This window comes from Callospermophilus lateralis, chromosome 1, assembly GCF_048772815.1.
Source record: "Callospermophilus lateralis isolate mCalLat2 chromosome 1, mCalLat2.hap1, whole genome shotgun sequence".
Lineage (NCBI taxonomy): Eukaryota > Metazoa > Chordata > Mammalia > Rodentia > Sciuridae > Callospermophilus > Callospermophilus lateralis.
Genome location: NC_135305.1, coordinates 58,504,480 through 58,523,253, shown reverse-complemented (window position 1 = coordinate 58,523,253; position 18,774 = coordinate 58,504,480). Strand labels below are relative to the sequence as shown.

Here is an 18,774-nt window from a genome sequence, read left to right as displayed (position 1 = left end):
AAATTTTAATGATTTTAATTGTCATTTAGAATAACAAATTCTATTTACTCTACCAGTTTAATAAGTTTCACATAATTTCTTCAAAAAAAGTATGAGACAGTAAAACTATTTTCCATATATATATGTGTATATATATACACACATTTATATATATTATGTATTTATATTTTATATATTATATAGGTATCATATATAATATAGAAAGATATATAGTATTATATATAAAATATATATTATATGAATTTGTAGTTAAAATATAATATTATATATAATTCATATATTCTATAATATATTTAATATATAATATGAATTTGTTGATATATATTATATGTATATACATTTATATATATTTTAGTTGTAGATGGACACAATATCTTTATTTTTATTTATTTATTTATTTATTTATTTTTATGCAGTGCTGAGGATCAAACCCAGGACCTCATGCATGCGAGGCAAGCGCTCTACCATTGAGCTACAACACCAGCCCCTATTTTCCCTTCTTTTGTATGGAGTTGCAATGATTCTTTATTCAACTCTACCTGATAACTACTTAACATCCTATTGTTTCAAGGTTAGGTTTCATTGTTTGCCATTTTCTGGTTTTCCTTACCTCTATTTGGAAACTGTCTTAAAAAAAATAAAAATAAAAAACTGTTTGACAGTACCAAATAATTACAAGGGCTTTTTTTTTTTTTTTTTTTTTTTTTTAGCAAGTCTTATAAACTAGATACTGTTTCAAGAGCTTTAAATACAGTATCTCATTTAATTCTTAAAATCTGCCAAAGCAGTATTTTATAAATAAATAAGACTGAACTTCAATATTGTGCACAGCAGCTAATACCTGAGTCTCGCTCTGGCCCCGACCAGTGGAGCCCCAGCTGGGGTAGGAGCCATGAAATTTTAACTGCCAAGTGAAAAACATGGACTCTCCTGCAAAGCAATGTCTCAGGCTGTGCACACAAATGGAACTCAACCATTAAACAAAACAAGGGAACTCAGTTTATATGAATTACAACAAACACCTCAGGAGGCAATAACAGATGGCTTGAAAATTGTGGTTTCACCTAGTAGTCTGCACAGTGAATTATGTGCCCAATTTGTTTGGATATGTTGAAGAATGCCATGACTACAAAGGAGTGTTTGCATCGTTTTTGTACAGATTGTATTATCACTGCCCTTAGAAGTGGCAAAAAATAATCTCCTACTTGTTGGAAAAAACTAGTTTCCAAAAGATCACTAAGTCCAGACCAAACTTTGATGCACTCATCAGCAAAATTTATCCAAGTCGTGATAAGTATGGAGCTCATCAAGAGAGAGTATTAGCCAGAATCAACAAGCACAATAATCAACAGGTACTCAGTCACAGCATTGAGGAAGGACTAAAGATACCGGCCATGAACAGATTACAGTGAGGCAAGAAACAACAGATTGAAAATGGCAATGGAGCAGAAGATAATGGTGACAGTGACAGTTCACATTGTAGTAATGCATTTACACATAGCAATTAGGAAGCAGGCCCTAGTAACAAATGGACCAAAACATATGATGATTCTGGGCTTGAACTTGATAATAACAATGCAACAGAGGCAACTGATCCAGTAATGGATGGTGCTAGTGAAACTGAATTAGTATTCAGGCCTCATCCCACACTTATGGAAAAAGATGACAGTGCACAGACAAGATATATAAAGATTTCAGGTAATGCTACTGTTGATCACTTATCCAAGTATCTGGCTGTGAGATTAGCTTTATAAGAACTTTGAAGCAAGGGAGAATCAAACCAGATGAACCTTGATACAGCCAGTGAGAAGCAGTATACCATTTATATAGCAACAGCAAGTGGCCAGTTCACTACATTAAATGGCTTTTTCTTTGGAATTGCTCAGTGAGAAGTACTGGAAAGTGAATAAACCCAGGGAACTTTATTACGCATCCACCAAGGAGCACAAATGAGCTTTTAAAAACCAATTTTAAAAACCAAACCAATTTTTTATAGCCTGTTTCTTTAACATTAAAGATGTACCATCATTACTTTTATGAACAGATCTTGGATATGCTGTTCAATTTTTCTTTCTGAGCCAGACTTGTTTACACTTTTAGAATCATTTCCCCATGATATAAGATTTACTTTTTGGAAGGGATTATAGTTATTCATTACTTTTGCTTTCCTTTGAGGAATTTATCTAAGTTGTGTGCTTTCACAGAGTAGTTCCATTGGGAGCATCTTTGACCTAGGTATTTATCATAGTTCTGTATTCTTAAGTGAAGATTCAGTTGGCCATTCTTTTCCCCTCTCCCCTCAAAGTTTTTTAGGCCTATAGATTGTTAATTTGTATTCTGACTTTTTTCCCTTAGAGTCTTGTATATTTATAGTTTTCTATATAAACTGCAGTATCTTCATGAAGACTGAGGCTCAAACTTACTGTGCTTAAAAACAATTCTCATAGGATTATTATTTTCATGGTATTTTCTTCCATAACATTTCATTTTTAAAAGAGGTTCTTTATGAACTTGATTTCTATTGTCATGCAGTGTTATTTTTTTGCCTTTTTTTTTTTTTGTTACTTCCTGTAAGTTCAGATATTCTGGTCATGTGGAAGAGAATCAAAATCTTAAGTTCTATGAGCACACGGGGCATTGACATATTTCACCGAAGAAAGAAAAATTAAATTGATAGTAATTCGTAGTCCTCAACTTAAGCTTTTTGTATAGTTTCTACTAACACTTTAGTTCCTTCTTGTATGTTTTATGGTTTTTCCCTATTAAAATATCAAAAATGTGGAGAGATTTTGTACTTTAGCCTTGATGAAAAGTACAAGATATTTTCAAAGCTTCCCTAATTCTTTTCTTATTGGTAGCCATTAAGTTTTGAGAACAATGTGTTACATGGAAAAAAAAAATAGGTTTGCTTCTGTTTGAAAAGTGTGCTTAGCATTTTGAGTTGCTATACCAGTGTATAAAATTGGTACTCTGCTAATTATACTCTGTAGAAGCAGATTAATGGAGCTCAAGTCCTGCTTTAATAAATAGTGAAATGTAATTCTGTAGAAGAATGTCAGCCACTACAGGATGAAGTCATTCTACTCTTACTAGTTTTATATTAAGGGACAGTGTTGACTGGGAGCCAGAAAGCTTTATGTTAACAGGTCAGAAAAAAGACTGACTTACATGTTATTTTTCATCCTTGTCCTGATTGTAGGTATGTTTTAAATTTTATACTATCCACAGTATTTACAAAGACATGTTTGCATTGAGAAATTAACCTCAAAGGGTTTTGAAGGGAGGGAGTAGACCTCCAATACTGCTGTAACTAAAGTCTGTCTAGTCGTTGTAAATATTTATCTGTCAATTTTGACAGATTGGGGCCAGCTTGATGTTTTAAATCTTGAGCATAAAAATTTAAAGGCTTATTCAATTTTTTACCATTTTAGTGAATATATTTGAAATCTATTTTTACAGTTTATTTTGGTAAATTGTGCCATGAAATTTGAAAACCACCAAAAATTATAAATTCCTTTTCTAGTGTAATGTTAAGTTGTATAGATTATTAACGCATGTCCAGTGAATATTACCCTGGTTTTGAGATAAATCTGCTTAGATTTTATTGGTAACATGTTAGATTAGTGGTTGCATTAAATACCTAAATTCCTATTGTGGTTATTAATTGAAATTGTCTTTAAGCAGAAAGTTATTTGTGACTATAAGCATTGTGCTTAGAGAATGTATGTGTTTTTATCTGTCAGTATGGGAGGACATAAACTGTTTGCATCATTTTAAAAAAAAAAAAAACTGAACCTCAGAAAGATTACATAATGAGCCCAAAGTCAGAGAACTGGTGGATGTTAAAATTGAGACTAGAACCCAGGACTATAAAGAACTAAAACTTGTGCCATATACTTTTCATATATTTTTTGCTACCTGTAACTTCTAATACTGAATATATTATTAAAGTAGTATCATTCACACAACAAACCTGAGTGCTTACTACATGTCTTTGACATAGCTGATAGCTGTTTGTTTGAGGGCTTATTTGTTTGTGTTCGTTTTCTTTCTCTCTCTCTCTCTCTCTCTCTCTCTCTCTCTCTCTCTCTCTTTCTTTCTTTCTTTTGGTATCAGGGATTGAACCCAGGGGCACTTAAACACTGAGCCACATCCCCAGCCCTTCGTATTTTTTATTTTGAGACAGGGTCTCACTAAGTGTCTTAGGGCCTCACTAAATTGCTGAAGCTGGCTTTGAACTTTTTGAACTTTCAATCAATCCTCCTGCCTCAGTCTTCAGAGCCCTAGGATTATAGGCTTGTGCCATCACACCCGGCTAGATAACAGTCACTTCCTCTATTATTTCTACAACTGGAAAGCTGCATAGTATGCATTTTTTCTTTACTTCCTCTCATTAAATGTCAAATTTAATTACATTACGATTATTATCAGGTAGTTCTTCAGCCACAGCCATTTCCTGCCTCAGTTCCTGTTCAGAATGAAGTCCAATAATTTTTTTTTTCTTATTGCTTTAAAGCTACCTGTTTTAGGATATAGTGAGTTATTCTCAACTGAAAAAACTCACTTCTATTGTGTCATTTTCACTATTTATATAAGATTTTAACAAGCCGGACAAAAAATGCAGAAGTCTAAATGTCATTTAATAGTTTCGAATTTAGTCATATGATTCCTGACATCAAGTGATGTTTCACATTTACAAATTCAATGCAAGTATGTACAGTTTTGTGCTAACCTAATATAGGACAATATAGGCATGAGTGAGTTTGTTTGTTTTTCCCTCAAATTTTCTTCTTCTTCTTTTTCCTTTTGGTACTAGGTATGGAACCCAGGAGCACTTTAACAGTCAGCTATACCCTCAGCCCTTTTTATTTTTAGAGACAGGGTCTTGCTAAGTTGCCTAGGGCCTCACTAAAGTGCTGAGGCCGGCCTCAAACTTGTAATCCTCCTGTCTCAACCTCCTGAGTTACTGGGATTACAAGTATGTGCCACAGTGCCCAGCTTTTCTCAAATTTTCAAGAGCAGGCCCAACTGAAAACATTCTATCCCACAAGCAGGTCTCAAACTAGGCTTAAGAAGATAAGTCAACATATATGCAAAAGAGAGTTTGCAATATCAACTCTATTTGGCTACAAAATAGGTAAAGAGGTGAAGTGATGACAACAGTCACTTTGAGATTCCTCTTATATCAACCATCACAAAATATGTCTCACAAATTAAGTGCAAATGCCTCTAGTAGCCAGGCATTGTGGTGCACATCTGTAATCCCAACTACTCAGAAGACTGAGGCAGAAGGATTATAAATCTGAGGCCAGCCTGGGTAACTTAGACCTTTTTCAAAATTAAAAAAATAAATAAAAAAGGCTAGGCACGTAGCTCAGAGAAGGCTCTTGGGTTCATTCCTTAGTCCTGGGGGAGAAGGGAGTCTATGGTAGTGTTTTGTTAGTCGTCTTTTACAGAGCGAATAGAATATCTCAATGAATAATAAAACAATTGCTCTGCTGGACATGTTTGGAAATAAGAGATTTAATTGGCTTTGGAAAATGAGCATTGAAAGACAGTAAACAAAAATGTAGAAAACCTTTCTATAGTTTTAGTATTTAAATATGCAATTTGCAACTACCAAAATTGGGTAATATTAACTTTGCCCAGTCACATTTACATATAATTACTATTTAAAATTGGTCTTCTCAACTTTTTTATATGAAGCCACAATTACTTACCATTCCTTCAATAATCTATATCCCTATTCTGAGACTCTACCTCCTCTTGTTTTATCTGTATTGAACAATTTCTTTCCCCATTTATGAAAACAACCTTTAAACCAAGCTCCAATGGTAGCTCCTCCCTGAACCTCCCAACCCAATCTTTCTTAAAATTATATTTTTTCTTTATTCAGTGTTTATTATGTGTATTTTAATTTTATGTAATGCTTAATATCCCCTTTGAAGTATCATCTTCTCCACTAAACAGATAAGGAGAATGATGCTGAAAGATATTTGGTATAATGTTCAAAACTACAAAGCCCAACAGGTATTCAAACTCTAGTTTATACTTTAACTATATTCTCTTTCCATAAAACCACCAATTCTGAATTACTCTCTTATAGTATATATTGTACTGTGTGGTGATTATTTGTTTAAATATCTATCTTCCCAATAAATGATGCTCCTCAAAGACAGGGAAGGTGACTAGATCCTGTTATCTTAAGCAACACTCAACAGTGCCTATTATAAAATGATTTCAAAGTGTTATAAAATTGGTCCAATACTGGGTTCAGTTCATGGTTTTGCAGCATGGTTTTCCACTGATTAGTCTCCTTCTAACAGGTCTCTAAGAAGCCACTGTACTGTGCTGGTAAAGCATAACTGCTTGGAATCAGATTGGTTCGACGTGAATCCACTGACCAATTGGCACCAAAATCTTAAAAAAAAAAAAAAAATGAGTTAACCTAAATCTTGGCTAACTAATTTAAAAACAGAAAGGAAATCATGGTAATCATGGTACCTATCTCATAGGATAGGGATTAAATGAGATAATAATTAGATAGTCCCAACTATTTTCTGATCCTCATTTTTTCAACATGCCACCATAAATTCTCTTTGGCTCAGTCTAACCACACTTTTGTCATTACAAATTCTTTGCTTTTTTGTTGGGGGAAGGCTGGGTGGGGTGCTGGGGTATCAAATCAGGACCACATGCCAAATCACATCTCCAGCCCAAGTTCCTTGCAATTATGCATTTAATGGACTAACCAAAAAGGTTTGTGGTTTAAAACTTAGTCAGGATACCTTTTTTATTTTTAGAGCCAACCATCCAGTGCCAATTTGGGACTGACTCCTGAGGCCTAAGTATTCAAGAGTGCCCCCATTGTACACTATATTTGCTTTGCTTACCACATTTTCAAGCTCTGCCAGAAAGGGGTAAAAATCAGAAGACAAAAACACTCCTAACATCTAAATTAATACTATCTGAAGCATAAAAACAACTTCCCTGCGTAGGAGGTAGGCTTTTCCAGAGCAAAACATTTTCCAGGAACCACCTTGTTTCTACTCCCAGACCTCTAGATTGCTTTCCTCTGGAATCGGCAGGCTGAGCCACTATCGACAAGTCATACCAATTTCCTTCTCTTAAAATTAGTAGTAAAATCCAAGTAAGGATTTCAAACTGTTGTTTTATGGCTCTTTAGGCTAAAAGTCCATAGTCTTCAAATTCTCAGAATTTCTCTTCCAACATTAAAAAAACGTTGTGGAAAAAGTCCGGTTTTGGAAAAAAACTAATTTTACAAAAATGTCTAAGATCAAGTACTAAGAATATTGCTAAAGCGGGGGCGGGGGGGGGGGGCATTTAAAAATGTTTGGTAAAGCAAATCAAAAACAATAAAAGTATCTCACCTAATCTCAAGGTAAGCAGAATATACCATTAACAAGGAAAGCAAATGTAATATCTCTAATACATTTACCATGAATTTTAAGATTACTTGGCATATTAATTACATATTGAGATTACTAAACTGTTCCACACTCTTCTTCCTGGGTTAGTGTATGCTCATATAAAGCAGCTCCTTGGTTTTGCCAGGCTAAAAATAAAATGGGTAACAGAATGATCCCTGAAGTTCTACAAGATGTGCTGAGTTAGAAAGCCATGACTCAAGAACAATACTAGAACTCCAGCTGTCAACATTAGGCAAATAAAAACAGTACAAGGTGAAGCATGCTGATGGACCACGGTATTGTTTCCAGAAGGGAAATATCCCTCAAGGTCTTTGCATAGGATTTCAGTACCCGCTCCTCAGTCAATGTTGGGATCAGAAAACTTAACTGTCGCCTGCTCAGCTGGTACTCTGCAGCAACCCTCCTTCTCCGCCAGCAATCAGCGCGCTGAGCCGCCCTCTCCCCCGAACCCGCCCCCCATTCCCGGCCGCTAGCTGACCTATCCAGCCCGCTCAGTCTGGGCAGCCCGAAACCCCTTCACACACTCCTAGGACACGACGACACCCCGCCACCCCCTCAAAGGAAGGAAGTGAAGGAGGGGATCCTGAGGAGGGAGGCGAGGGGCGGGAGGCGGTGCTGAGCTTCGGCCCGACACCTTCAAGCCTTGAGAACCGCACGGGCTCGGGAAGAGGAAACCTGAGCTTCTGCCACTCGCCAAATGATGCGAGGGGGCCGCGGCTGACCCGGGCCCGCAGGTGCAGGAGACTGCCGAGGAAGACACCGGCGGCGAAGGGCGATGCGTTGACCCCGGAGCCCCCACATCCATCCCGCGGGCCGCTCTCCTCCCTCGTCCAGATCCATCCTCGGGATTCTGTCAGAAGCCGACTACCTCCACACGGCCCCCCCAAGCGTGGAGGTGGTGCGGCTCTTACCGTAGGAGCGGGCGTCGCGCCGCTAGGAGGCGGCTGGGGTGCGCTGGGGAGACACCGAGGCGAGCGCTGCTGCTGCCGCCGCCGCCGCCGCCGCCGCCGCCGCCGCCGCCGGAGCCCGAGGAGCCACAGCTACGCTGCGGGCGGGCGCGCTGCCTCCAGAGCGTCGCCCCACCCCCTCTCCCGCAGGATTTTGCGCCGGAGCCTGCAGTGTCCCCGCGCCGAGACTGGGAGGGCCTAGGAGGCGGGGCCCCAACCGGGGCGGGGCCGAGTGCTGCTGGCTTGATTGGCATGTGTGCGCCCAATGAGACCACGATAGAAACTCCAGGCTGAGCTAAGACTGACTTTCCTCCCAACCCGTAGCAGTAAGAGGCGGGCCCAGTGGGTTCTTTCCTTACCGCCTCTTTGTCGAACTCGAAAGTAAGGAAAGGTCGGTTGGTTTACACTGACGGCTAAATGGTCCAATTACCGCAGGGAAACGGGTCTCTGCATCAGATTGGCATCCCCTCTACCTATAGGATAGGCCCAGGGGCGGTGAGAACCAGCTCCGGATGTGGGCGCGGCCTGAGGTAGAACTGAGAAAACCTCTACCGCGGCGGTTTAGAGAGGCGGAACTGAACCTCTTTCTGAATTATCATGTGACGGGTTCTGAGTTTAATGGGGGGGAAAGTGTGGAAAAGGACAAGAATCCAAACTGGCGAATTTACTGATCTTCGCGGCCCTCTCCGCTCTCCGGCCAGCGGCGCTGCCAGGTGAGTCGGAGCATGGCCCCCGCCCCCACCGTGCTGCGGTTCTGGACGCCCAATGTTCTGGGCTGCGCCGCCACCTCCATCCCGTCACACTCGCGGACCCAAATGCTCACACACCTGCTTGGCATCAGGGCTTTGTAGTGCATCATGCAAAAACTAAGTTAAATTTCAAAATGTGCTGGGCCCAAAGCCTAGAATGGGGGAGTTCAGATACGGCTGCACAAACCTATGGTCGGTGTCCACGAAGGAAGGACCAGGAGGGCTTAGTTCCTGAAGTTCAAGGGCGAAGTGGACCCGAAAATCAACTAAGTTGTAAGCTGAATGCTGTTCCTCTGAAAGAAGGCCAGGTTGGCCAAGAATGTTACAACACGAGCCTTTGGAAAGCAACTTAATATGATAGAAACTTGTGGGTTCATTAAGCCAAACTGTCTTTGAGATGAGGCAGATTCATTTGAAAAAGTATTAGGAGTAGCAAAAGAAGGGAAATGAGCGTGGTGTAGAAGATTCCGCTCACAGCTGATAGAGATGCAGGTAATGTAGTCGTGGCCCTTTAGATTAACCATATGTGGTCTAGTCTGAAGGTTTCAACAGTGGATAAGGAATCATTTGAGAAATATTTAACTATCTTACAGATACTAGAAATAACCACATTAAGTGGAAACTATGGTAAGCAAATTTTGGAGTGCACACTTGAACATTGAGAAGAAAGGAAAATAGGAAGCAAATATGGCTGATTAGATTAATGAAGATGTAAATGTCAAGCTGGGGTCCTGTGTCACTGATGTAGGTGAGCATACACAATCCTTTTTTTTTTTTTTCAATTTCTTTTTTAGTTGCAGATGGACACAATACCTTTATTTATTTTTATGTGGTGCTGACGATTGAACCCAGTGCCTCATACATGCTAGCAAGCACTCCTCCCCTGAGCCACAACCCCAGCCCAAGCATACACAATATTTCAAGCATCATTTATCAATAGGATGCATCCCCTATTGAGCATATTTCACTGAAAATGCATATGAACTTTGTTGTATCTCAGATTATAAAGCTTTGTAGCCACAGTAAGATTTTGCCCTTGATGTCCTTTCACTTCCAGTTCTTATTGGGTGAGTACAGTGCTCTTCCAATGATCAGTAGCTACTCAGTCCTTTATGGGGAGGGAGGGGGACATTATGGCAAATGGGAAAGTTACATTTAAACGAGTATATTATCATAAACCTATTCTTAGGTTCACAGAAATGGCCAGATAGATGGGAGATCAAGATTAAGCAAACAGTTTACAGAATGAAATCTATCCATAGTTATTAATCAGTCTACAGATTTCCACCTTCCAAATTCAGTCTCACTTTCCATTATATGGCAGCTTCTGGGAAGGGAGACCAGCATAGAAAATGCCTTCCTGGAAACGAGCACACTGCAGTAGGAAGCATTTGCAAACTAAATAAACAAGTGCAAGTAGATGAGTATATCTGGGGAAAGGTGAGTTAGGACACTCCTACCTATTGAAGTAAAAGAGTTGATGCTGGGCTCTACAGCGCATACTTGTAATCCCAGTAGTTTGGGAGGCTGAAGCAGGAGGACAGCAACATCAAATGCCAGCTTCAGCAATTTAGCAAGTCCCTAAGCAATTCTGGGAGACCCTGTCTCCAATAAAATTCACAAAGAGGCTGGGGATGTGGCTCAGTGGTTAAGTACCCTTGGGTTCAATTCCTGGTGCCAAAAAAAAAAAAAATGTTGTATTCTCTCTTGCTCCATTATTGCCACCCTATTTAAAGTTCTGTTTAAAGTAGAGATGTTGTAGAGTACATCAAAGTTTGCCCTAAAATATAATTGAGCACACTAATCTAGGGTATTTATTTGGTCCATCTAGCCAATTTCTTTACCTCTTACTTGTTTCTTCCTGCACTTTTATTCCTACTCCCATCACCCATGCTTTTGTTCCATTCCCTAATACTTTCTGATGTTTCCATCAGGTCTTCTCATATTTAAGCTATCATTTCCCAGTGGCTTATATCCCCCAGTTTAGTCATACTTAGAATTCTCCTTTCCTAAAACTTTTTCCTGTCCCTTTCTCAGTCTGTCTTATTTTTCATTTTCTCTTTTCCAAATAGCTCAAGGGAATAAAATATTCTCAACTGTTGCCATTTCTTTATCTTCTGTTAACTCCTCACCCAACTGCATACAGTCTGTCTTCTGATTTCTCATTCATTACTTACCCCTAGTCCAAATATTTGCAAGATTGATATATAAAAACTTGAACAAATACAGAATCACACTTTAAACCTATATGTGAAGATGAAATATAATGTTTATATGTAGGGTGGAAGTTAATGAATTCCCAATCAAAATTCCAGGTTATTAAGCATTAGTGATTTTAGCATTGAAAAATGAAAGGGAAATAGAAAATATTCTGGAAGCTGGGCATGGTGGCACACACATGTAGTCCCAGCTAAAAAAAAAAGAAATTAAAAAAACAGGTACTGGGTCTTCCACGTACTGGAGTATATCCCAGAGCAATAGTAAGTCATGTAGTTTTAGTGTAAAATTAAAAAAATGGATCAGATGCAAGCAGCAACTCTAATTAAAATTCCCCGTCAAGTAATTACAAAACATCTAAAGTTTTTAAGTTACCCCTTTTAATAAGAAAATACCTAAGGGTTTAAAAATATAAAATTCATAGATTAAACTACATAAAAATCCAATGATATACCTTTCATATTGTTTAATCTAGTGACCTCTTTACAATCTTAATTCTACTTGATGTTCTTAAAATACTTACTAACCATTTTGTCTTTTATAAACTCAGCTGGCCAGTTGGTGGTGCACGCCTGTAATCCCAAGAGCTTGGGAGGCGGAGACAGGAGGATCATGAGTTCAAAGCCAGCCTCAGCAATGGCAAGGTGCTAAGCAACTCAGTGTGACCCCCTCTAAATAAAATATAAAATAGGGCTGAGGATGTGGCTCAGTGGTCAAGTCCCCTGAATTCAGTCCCTGGTACTCATAAAAAAAACAAAACAAAATCTTACCTCCCTTTTCACCACTTTGGTTTTAAATGTTTTATCTTAGTACCCCTTGAAATTGAATGAAAAACTGTAGGTTTTCAAATTTTAGTAATGAGATATAAGAAATGATGGATGTATCAATGATTACTCCAAGAAGTTTTGAAATGAAAAATAGAACATTTTCAAAATTAGGAAGTCTTTGAATAGCAAAAAGTCAACCTTGTTTATTAAGAATGAAAGTAAGCCTAAGGCTGTATCTCAATGGCAGAGAGCTTACCTAGCATGCCTGAGGCACTAGGTTCAATCCTCAGCACCACATAAAAATAAACAAATAAAGACATTCTGTCCATCTACAACTACAAAAACAAATTTTTTTTTTAAATATATAAAAAAAAAAAAGAATGGAAGTAGTTGGTTTTTTTTCCTGGCATCAAAACCTTGACTTTTTTTTTTTTTTCTCCTCTCCTCTTAGGGCATATTTTCCTTTTTTCAACCCTGCAACAGCCTCTTTAAACTGTTTAAATGAGAATGTCCTTGGCTCAGAGAGTACTACTTACCTGGCTCTTCACCTTACTCTTCTTGATCATGTTGGTGTTGAAACTGGATGAGAAGGCACCTTGGAACTGGTTCCTCATATTTATTCCTGTCTGGATATTTGACACTATCCTCCTTGTCATGTTGATTGTGAAAATGGCTGGGCGCTGTAAGTCTGGCTTTGACCCTCGACATGGATCACACAATATTAAAAAAAAAGCCTGGTACCTCATTGCAATGTTACTTAAATTAGCCTTCTGCCTGGCACTCTGTGCTAAACTGGAACAGTTTACTACCATGAATCTGTCTTATGTCTTTATTCCCTTATGGGCCTTACTGGCTGGGGCTTTAACAGAACTTGGATATAATGTCTTTTTTGTGAGAGACTGACTTCTAAGTACATCATCTCATTTCTATTGCTGTTCAACAACCTTTAAAGTGTTCTGAATCTTTGCAAGCTTCAATACCAGAGAACTGAGGGAAAATACCAAATGTAATTTTGTACTGCTTCTATAAAACAGGATTGATGAATCATGGACTTCTAGTTAACCCAAAACTGAATTATTCAATATTTGAGTTGTTGATATCCTTATTATCCCTATGTAAATAAAGTTTGTTTTTGACCTCATTTTTCCAAATGACTCTTGAATACACTGTAAATACAGAGCTGGGGTTATAGCTCAGTGATAGAGCATTTGCCTAGCACATGTAAGGCACTGGGTTCAATCCTTAACACCACATAAAAATAAATAAAGGTATTGTGTCCATCTACAACTAAAAAAAAAAAAAGTAAATACAGACCTTTTAATCTATCTTTGGATAGAAATTTGTCATGGCTCTGATATGACCAAAGTAAATGGTATTTATGCCTTTAAATTATGGAAGAAAAAAGTTACTAAAGTGAAAAGGGGTGAAACTTCATGTTTATATTCAAAAAGAATCTTGAGCGTTTGACAGATTTTTATCTAGGCTAAGTTTATTGTTAACTATACCTTCTGTTTGAGACAAATGAACTAGAGATGGCATGTTAGAACAAAAGTTTGTGTATTCCTAAATTTAGGGAGATCTTACATCCTGGTTCTGTCAGGACAGATCCAGTTTATGCCTATCATCTTGGGGTCCCAGGGAGTTCCTGCCCTGTTCACTGCTAGAAGTGTCCTGGTTTGAGAAATTATATGATCACAGGATACTTAACCAATTCCAATAAAGCAGAGATGGCAGGACTTTAAAATAAATTCCCAAGACACCGAAGCATCTCATAACCCTAAAGCAGGATTACTGTTTCAGTTGAGATATCCAAATTAAGTAAATTAAAAATAAAGCTTTCATCGCTGTAAGAAACCAGTTAAAAAAAAAAAAAAACTATTCATGTAAGTATTATCTAATTATAAGCTCTCACAGGGGAAAGAAGAGGCAGCACCACTTAAACTCAGAACAGGAATCAGCAAAATTTTTCTATAAAGGGCCATATAATTTGTTAGTACCCAACTCAGCCCTTGTGGCAGAGAAAGCAGCCATGGCTGTGTTCAATAGAAGTTCATGGACATGAAATTTAAGTTTCATTTAATTGTCATATATCACAAAATACTATTCTTTTGATTTTTGTTTCAATCACTTAAAATTAGAAAAACTATTCTTGCCCTACAAGCCATATAAAAACATACTGGGCATGTAGGTTGTAGTTTGCTGACCCCTAAGCTAAGACAGAAAAGCAGAACTTCTGTATGAAAGGTAGAAAAGGTCTTTTCATCCTGCAAACAATTCTAAAAGGAAGGAAGACATTAGTAGGGATTATATATAAAAGGCAACACAATAACCAATCTGTGTACACATGAGGATCAATCAATTTTAATGGCATCTGAAGGGCTCCCCGAAAATAGAACCCTTCTCTTATTTAATTTGGTATACTGCCACACTAAATGACTTGAAGAAGCACAATAAGTTATCATTGGTGTGTGCCTCAGTAAAATACATTTAAATATTAATGAAAGATACTAAAGACAGAAATCATGCATACAGGTGACAAATGAGATAATAAACAACATTGCAGAGAAAAATGACTTTTTAGGTTTTTTCCAGAAGATACTTCCTTTATGATAGTTATTTGCTAATGGCATCTCTAAGATAAATACATTCTGCTTGAAAGAACTTAAAGGCTCTTACTGAGGCTATTATTTTCCAGGTTAGCAAGGATATGTAACTTGTGGACATACAACTTCTCTGGTTTGGGCAAAAGACTTGCTATAATTTCTGAGTAAAAGTAACTTATGAACAAAATAACTTTTTAGAAGACTTGAAAATATGAAAAAAGAGATGTTCAAAGGATCCACAACTTATTCAGTAACATTTCATGAACATAAGGCCCAATATGGCAGGCTCAGCCAGCTGTATGAAACATGAACTGAAATCCATCAATGGAGAATTTTCAGGCATCAAGAAACACACTTGTACAAAGCTTAAGAAGTAGAGATCTACCCTTGGGTTACAGCAAAAAAAAAAAAAAAAAAAAAAAATTTTAAAGAGAGAGGGAGAGAGAGAGAATTTTAATATTTATTTTTTAGTTATCGGAGGACACAACATCTTTGTTTTGTATGTGATGTTGAGGATCGAACTCGGGCCGCACGCATGCCAGGCGAGCGCGCTACCGCTTGAGCCACATCCCCAGCCCTTCAGCAAAAATTATTAAGCTTACAAATTTGATCTGTTTTCCACTTTGCTTTTTCACAGTGCAGCAATACAAGGAACTGATTGATGTTGACTAATGAACGAACATAAGTGATAGTCAAAGTAGAGGAAATCTTACATTTCATACTAGGGCAGGCAGGCATATCACTAAGTACCTGAGTCATCAAGAAAAGCAGCTGTTTCTCTTTATTGAAAGAAAAATTACTTTTTATCAATCTATTAAGAAGCAAGTCAAAAATGTCAATTTCTTTTAATGTTGACTGATCATGTTTGCAGAGAAAATATCACCTGAGCATGAATTATCATTGGTGTCCTTATACTTCATGACTTAAATATTTAAGATGCATAGAAGTTACAGTGTGTTGTAACTAGGGGGTTGGTTGGGAAACACCTACTCATTATAATAATGTAGACATAAAGCCCAGGAAAGAGTTTTAACTCCAAGTCTGTTTCTACAAATAGGTGTTTTATTGAAGGAAGAAAATGAGAAGATGCTCATTATTAAATACTAGGTAAAGATAACACAGGGTTTAGAGTTTTATGAGGGAACTTCCTCATGTTTTAATGTTTTACTCATTTCACTTAGTCAATCATACTATACTATACCATAAGGCAGTTTACTACCACTATCATCTCTATACTACAATCATAAACTTGTGTTTCACCTATTATCAGAATAGGTAATCTATGACATGATTTTGGTTTGTTTTGTTTTTGTGGTGCTGGGGATTGAACCCAGGGCCTTATACATGTGAGGCAAGCAACCAACTAAGCTATATCCCCAGCCCTATGACATGATTTTGAATTGCCAACCCTGAGCAAAATAGTGACCAGTAAGTTATTTTTTAATGTCAACCTGCCTCCAACATACCTTGTTTTGACCTACTCATGCAATTTTTTTCTTCCCATATGCCTATCCTCTGCTCAAAATTAGAGGGAGACATAGAGAATTTGAAAAGTGTGAAAGGATTAGGGTAGCCCTGCACATGGTTCTTCTAACTATTCTTTTATCTATTTTCAATACAAGAAGTAGTTAACATTATATTATAGAGTGTCTATAATCAGTCACGCAATGTGCTGTTTGGGGCACATTTGTTTTTTTTGTTATTTAGCATGTTATTTAATTTTCATCACTAGTTAATAGAAAAGGTATTATATTCCCATTTAGAGATGAGGAACACAGACTAAGTGAAGTAATTTTCTCAAGGTTATACAAGTGCATTATTCCTTTATAATAAACATGTATTGAACTACACCTACAGTGCTACAAATGAGTTCAGCCTAGAAACCCAATGAAGTGGCTTTACAGGATTTTCTATGAAAATGTGCCACCTTTATGTCCTTGTCCCATTCCTACAACACAATGGATATAGGCTAAATAATGTAGTGTAGGTTACCTTTATGCTTATCCAATTTTTGAATGTTTTTTTATAATAGCAGTAAGGAGAACCACACAACTTAAACAGATGCCTTTGATAAACAGATCTTATTTTACCAATTAAGACTTATAATCTGCCTCAGGCTATGAGATAGTGAAGTACTACTTATATGACATTTGCCATTTTAATCATTTTAGGCACCGTTAAAATTTTTTTGTAATGTGTGATAACTTTCAATAGATCTCCAGAAAAGCTAGTTGAAGGGAAAATTTGAGGATAAGTTTCACAATGTTTAATTCTCCTACACATATCTCCTCTCTTCAAACTGCCCACTGAGCTTGAACATATAATAGCTAACTTCTCAAATTTTTCCATAAGACTGAGGTACAAAGTAAACATTTGGTTCTTTGGTTTCTTTCTAGAGCCTGCTTATCTAATTTTTGTGTTCCTTTAATATCCTAGAATTACATTATAAAGTTAGGGACTGACTTGAAATTCTAGAAACCTACATAATGTATACTCTCTAAGGTTCTTTTGTTCCTTCAAATCATTACAGAATATTAAGTATAATATATATCAGATATTAGAGATAAAAATAAAGAAAATTCCTGATGTCTAGCTCATGATTTAGCCAAAGTCCAACTCGTACCCAGTATGCATACTAAATGGTGTGTGCAAAGGGGATCAAAAAGCCAAGAGAACTGGTTCTCTATCAGCTACTGGGAGTTAACAGTTGGGATAAAAGCAATAAAAACAATATACAGACGATGTTTAAGTGGAATTTAAAAAAAAAAAATTCACTATGTTGTTTTCCTGACATTTCCCCAGCAAAGGCAAAGGATTTTAAAGTACATGGAGGAAACAGCAAGTACAGTCAGTCCTCCATATCACAGGTTCCTCATCCACAGACTGAACCCACTGCAAATTGAAAATATTTGGAAAAGTACTGAAAATGTACATCCTTACTATCATTATTCCCTAAACAATACAGTGTGACAACTATTTACACAGGAAAATGTATATACCTTTATACAAATAATATGACCTTTATAGAAGAAAGCATCCAGAAGTTTTAGTATACAAAGGAAGTATCAGAATTATCCCTCATAGATACTGTGGGATGACTATACTGTCAATCTGGTAAAGCTGAAAACTGGGCACATCAAATATAAGACATTGTGGTATATGAGACTAGAAAGGAAGGATTATATCATATCAGTACTATACTATGCATTTGCCCTTTATAAGAAGCAAGCCATCATGGAAACAGAAAAGTAACATACATACCTTAGAAAGATTGTATGAAAGGAAAAGAAGATGATGACAGGTAACCTAGAACATTTTAAGCTTTTGTAGTAGTCCAAGTGAAATGTGCATCCACTATGACTGTAATGTAACAATAGGAGATGAATTTGAAACAAATTCAAAATCTCATGATAAATTTGACATAGGGGAAAAAGAAAACTCAGATTACTATGAGATGACTTATGTAGAGAGAAAGTGATGCCAACAACCAAATTAGAAAAGCACTAACTAATACTTGGCAAGGTAGAAGACAAGAATTTATATTTGATCATGGATCATTAAAACTTAAGTGCCAAACCGAGCTAACTGAAAGTCATGGGTATCTTGAAGATAACTTCAGGGACAGAACCTGGGGAAAGGGAGGAATGTATCATAAAGAGTTTTAAGGAATAAATGACTGATGACAAGTGCTGCAAAGGTTAAACAGAAGTGCTAAGAAGTCCTACCAGTGAATTTGGCAGCCTTAAATTACCTTTGAAAAAAAACCATTTCAGCTGAGTGATTAAATGTAAGGACTGAAATGAAATTGCAGTGAGATGAAGAATGAATGGGAATATGGGGAAGTAAAAGCAGAGATTTCTAAGAACTTAGGAAATGAGCATTAAGAAAGCCAGACTCAAACAAAAGTTGCTGTTGTTTCAGCACCAGAGACTTGAGATGTTTCATGTAAAAATATGGTTAAATAAAAATTTCAAGAGAAAAGACATTTGTAAGGCATGGGAATAAAACTGTTGGTCCAAATAAATTTTCAACACTGTATT

General features: G+C 37.2%; 2 protein-coding genes and 1 pseudogene across 4 annotated transcripts in view; 2 read left to right on the top strand and 1 right to left on the bottom strand.

Moving 5' to 3' along the window:
• Phtf2 (putative homeodomain transcription factor 2) overlaps positions 1 to 8,509 on the bottom strand; it is a 135,612-nt gene extending 127,103 nt beyond the window's left edge. The window contains exon 1 of one of the 2 annotated variants that reach the window (XM_076835028.2): positions 8,363 to 8,509. The gene's annotated coding sequence lies outside the window, so the exon portion shown is untranslated. The remainder of the gene's footprint in view (positions 1 to 8,362) is intronic. The other variant, XM_076835020.2, reaches the window with a different exon arrangement.
• On the top strand, positions 941 to 1,953 carry LOC143404268 (E3 ubiquitin-protein ligase RING2 pseudogene; annotated as a pseudogene).
• A 312-nt stretch (positions 8,510 to 8,821) lies between the features above and the next one.
• On the top strand, positions 8,822 to 13,276 carry Tmem60 (transmembrane protein 60). Of its 2 annotated transcripts, XM_076862501.1 has the most exons (3): positions 8,822 to 9,111; positions 9,741 to 9,895; positions 12,583 to 13,276. In XM_076862501.1, the coding sequence occupies exon 3, from the start codon at positions 12,633 to 12,635 to the stop codon at positions 13,032 to 13,034; it is 402 nt and encodes a 133-aa protein (XP_076718616.1). In that variant the 5' UTR covers positions 8,822 to 9,111; positions 9,741 to 9,895; positions 12,583 to 12,632; the 3' UTR covers positions 13,035 to 13,276. The 2 variants fall into 2 exon arrangements, with proteins under 2 accessions (XP_076718616.1, XP_076718613.1); XM_076862498.1 differs by lacking the exon at positions 9,741 to 9,895 and having other exon boundaries at positions 8,824 to 9,111.
• The last annotated feature ends 5,498 nt before the right edge of the window (positions 13,277 to 18,774 follow it).

Excerpts from the sequence above, each read along its gene's own strand:
- Tmem60 (XM_076862501.1), top strand. The coding sequence starts at position 12,633 with ATGAGAATGTCCTTGGCTCAGAGAGTACTACTTACCTGGCTCTTCACC.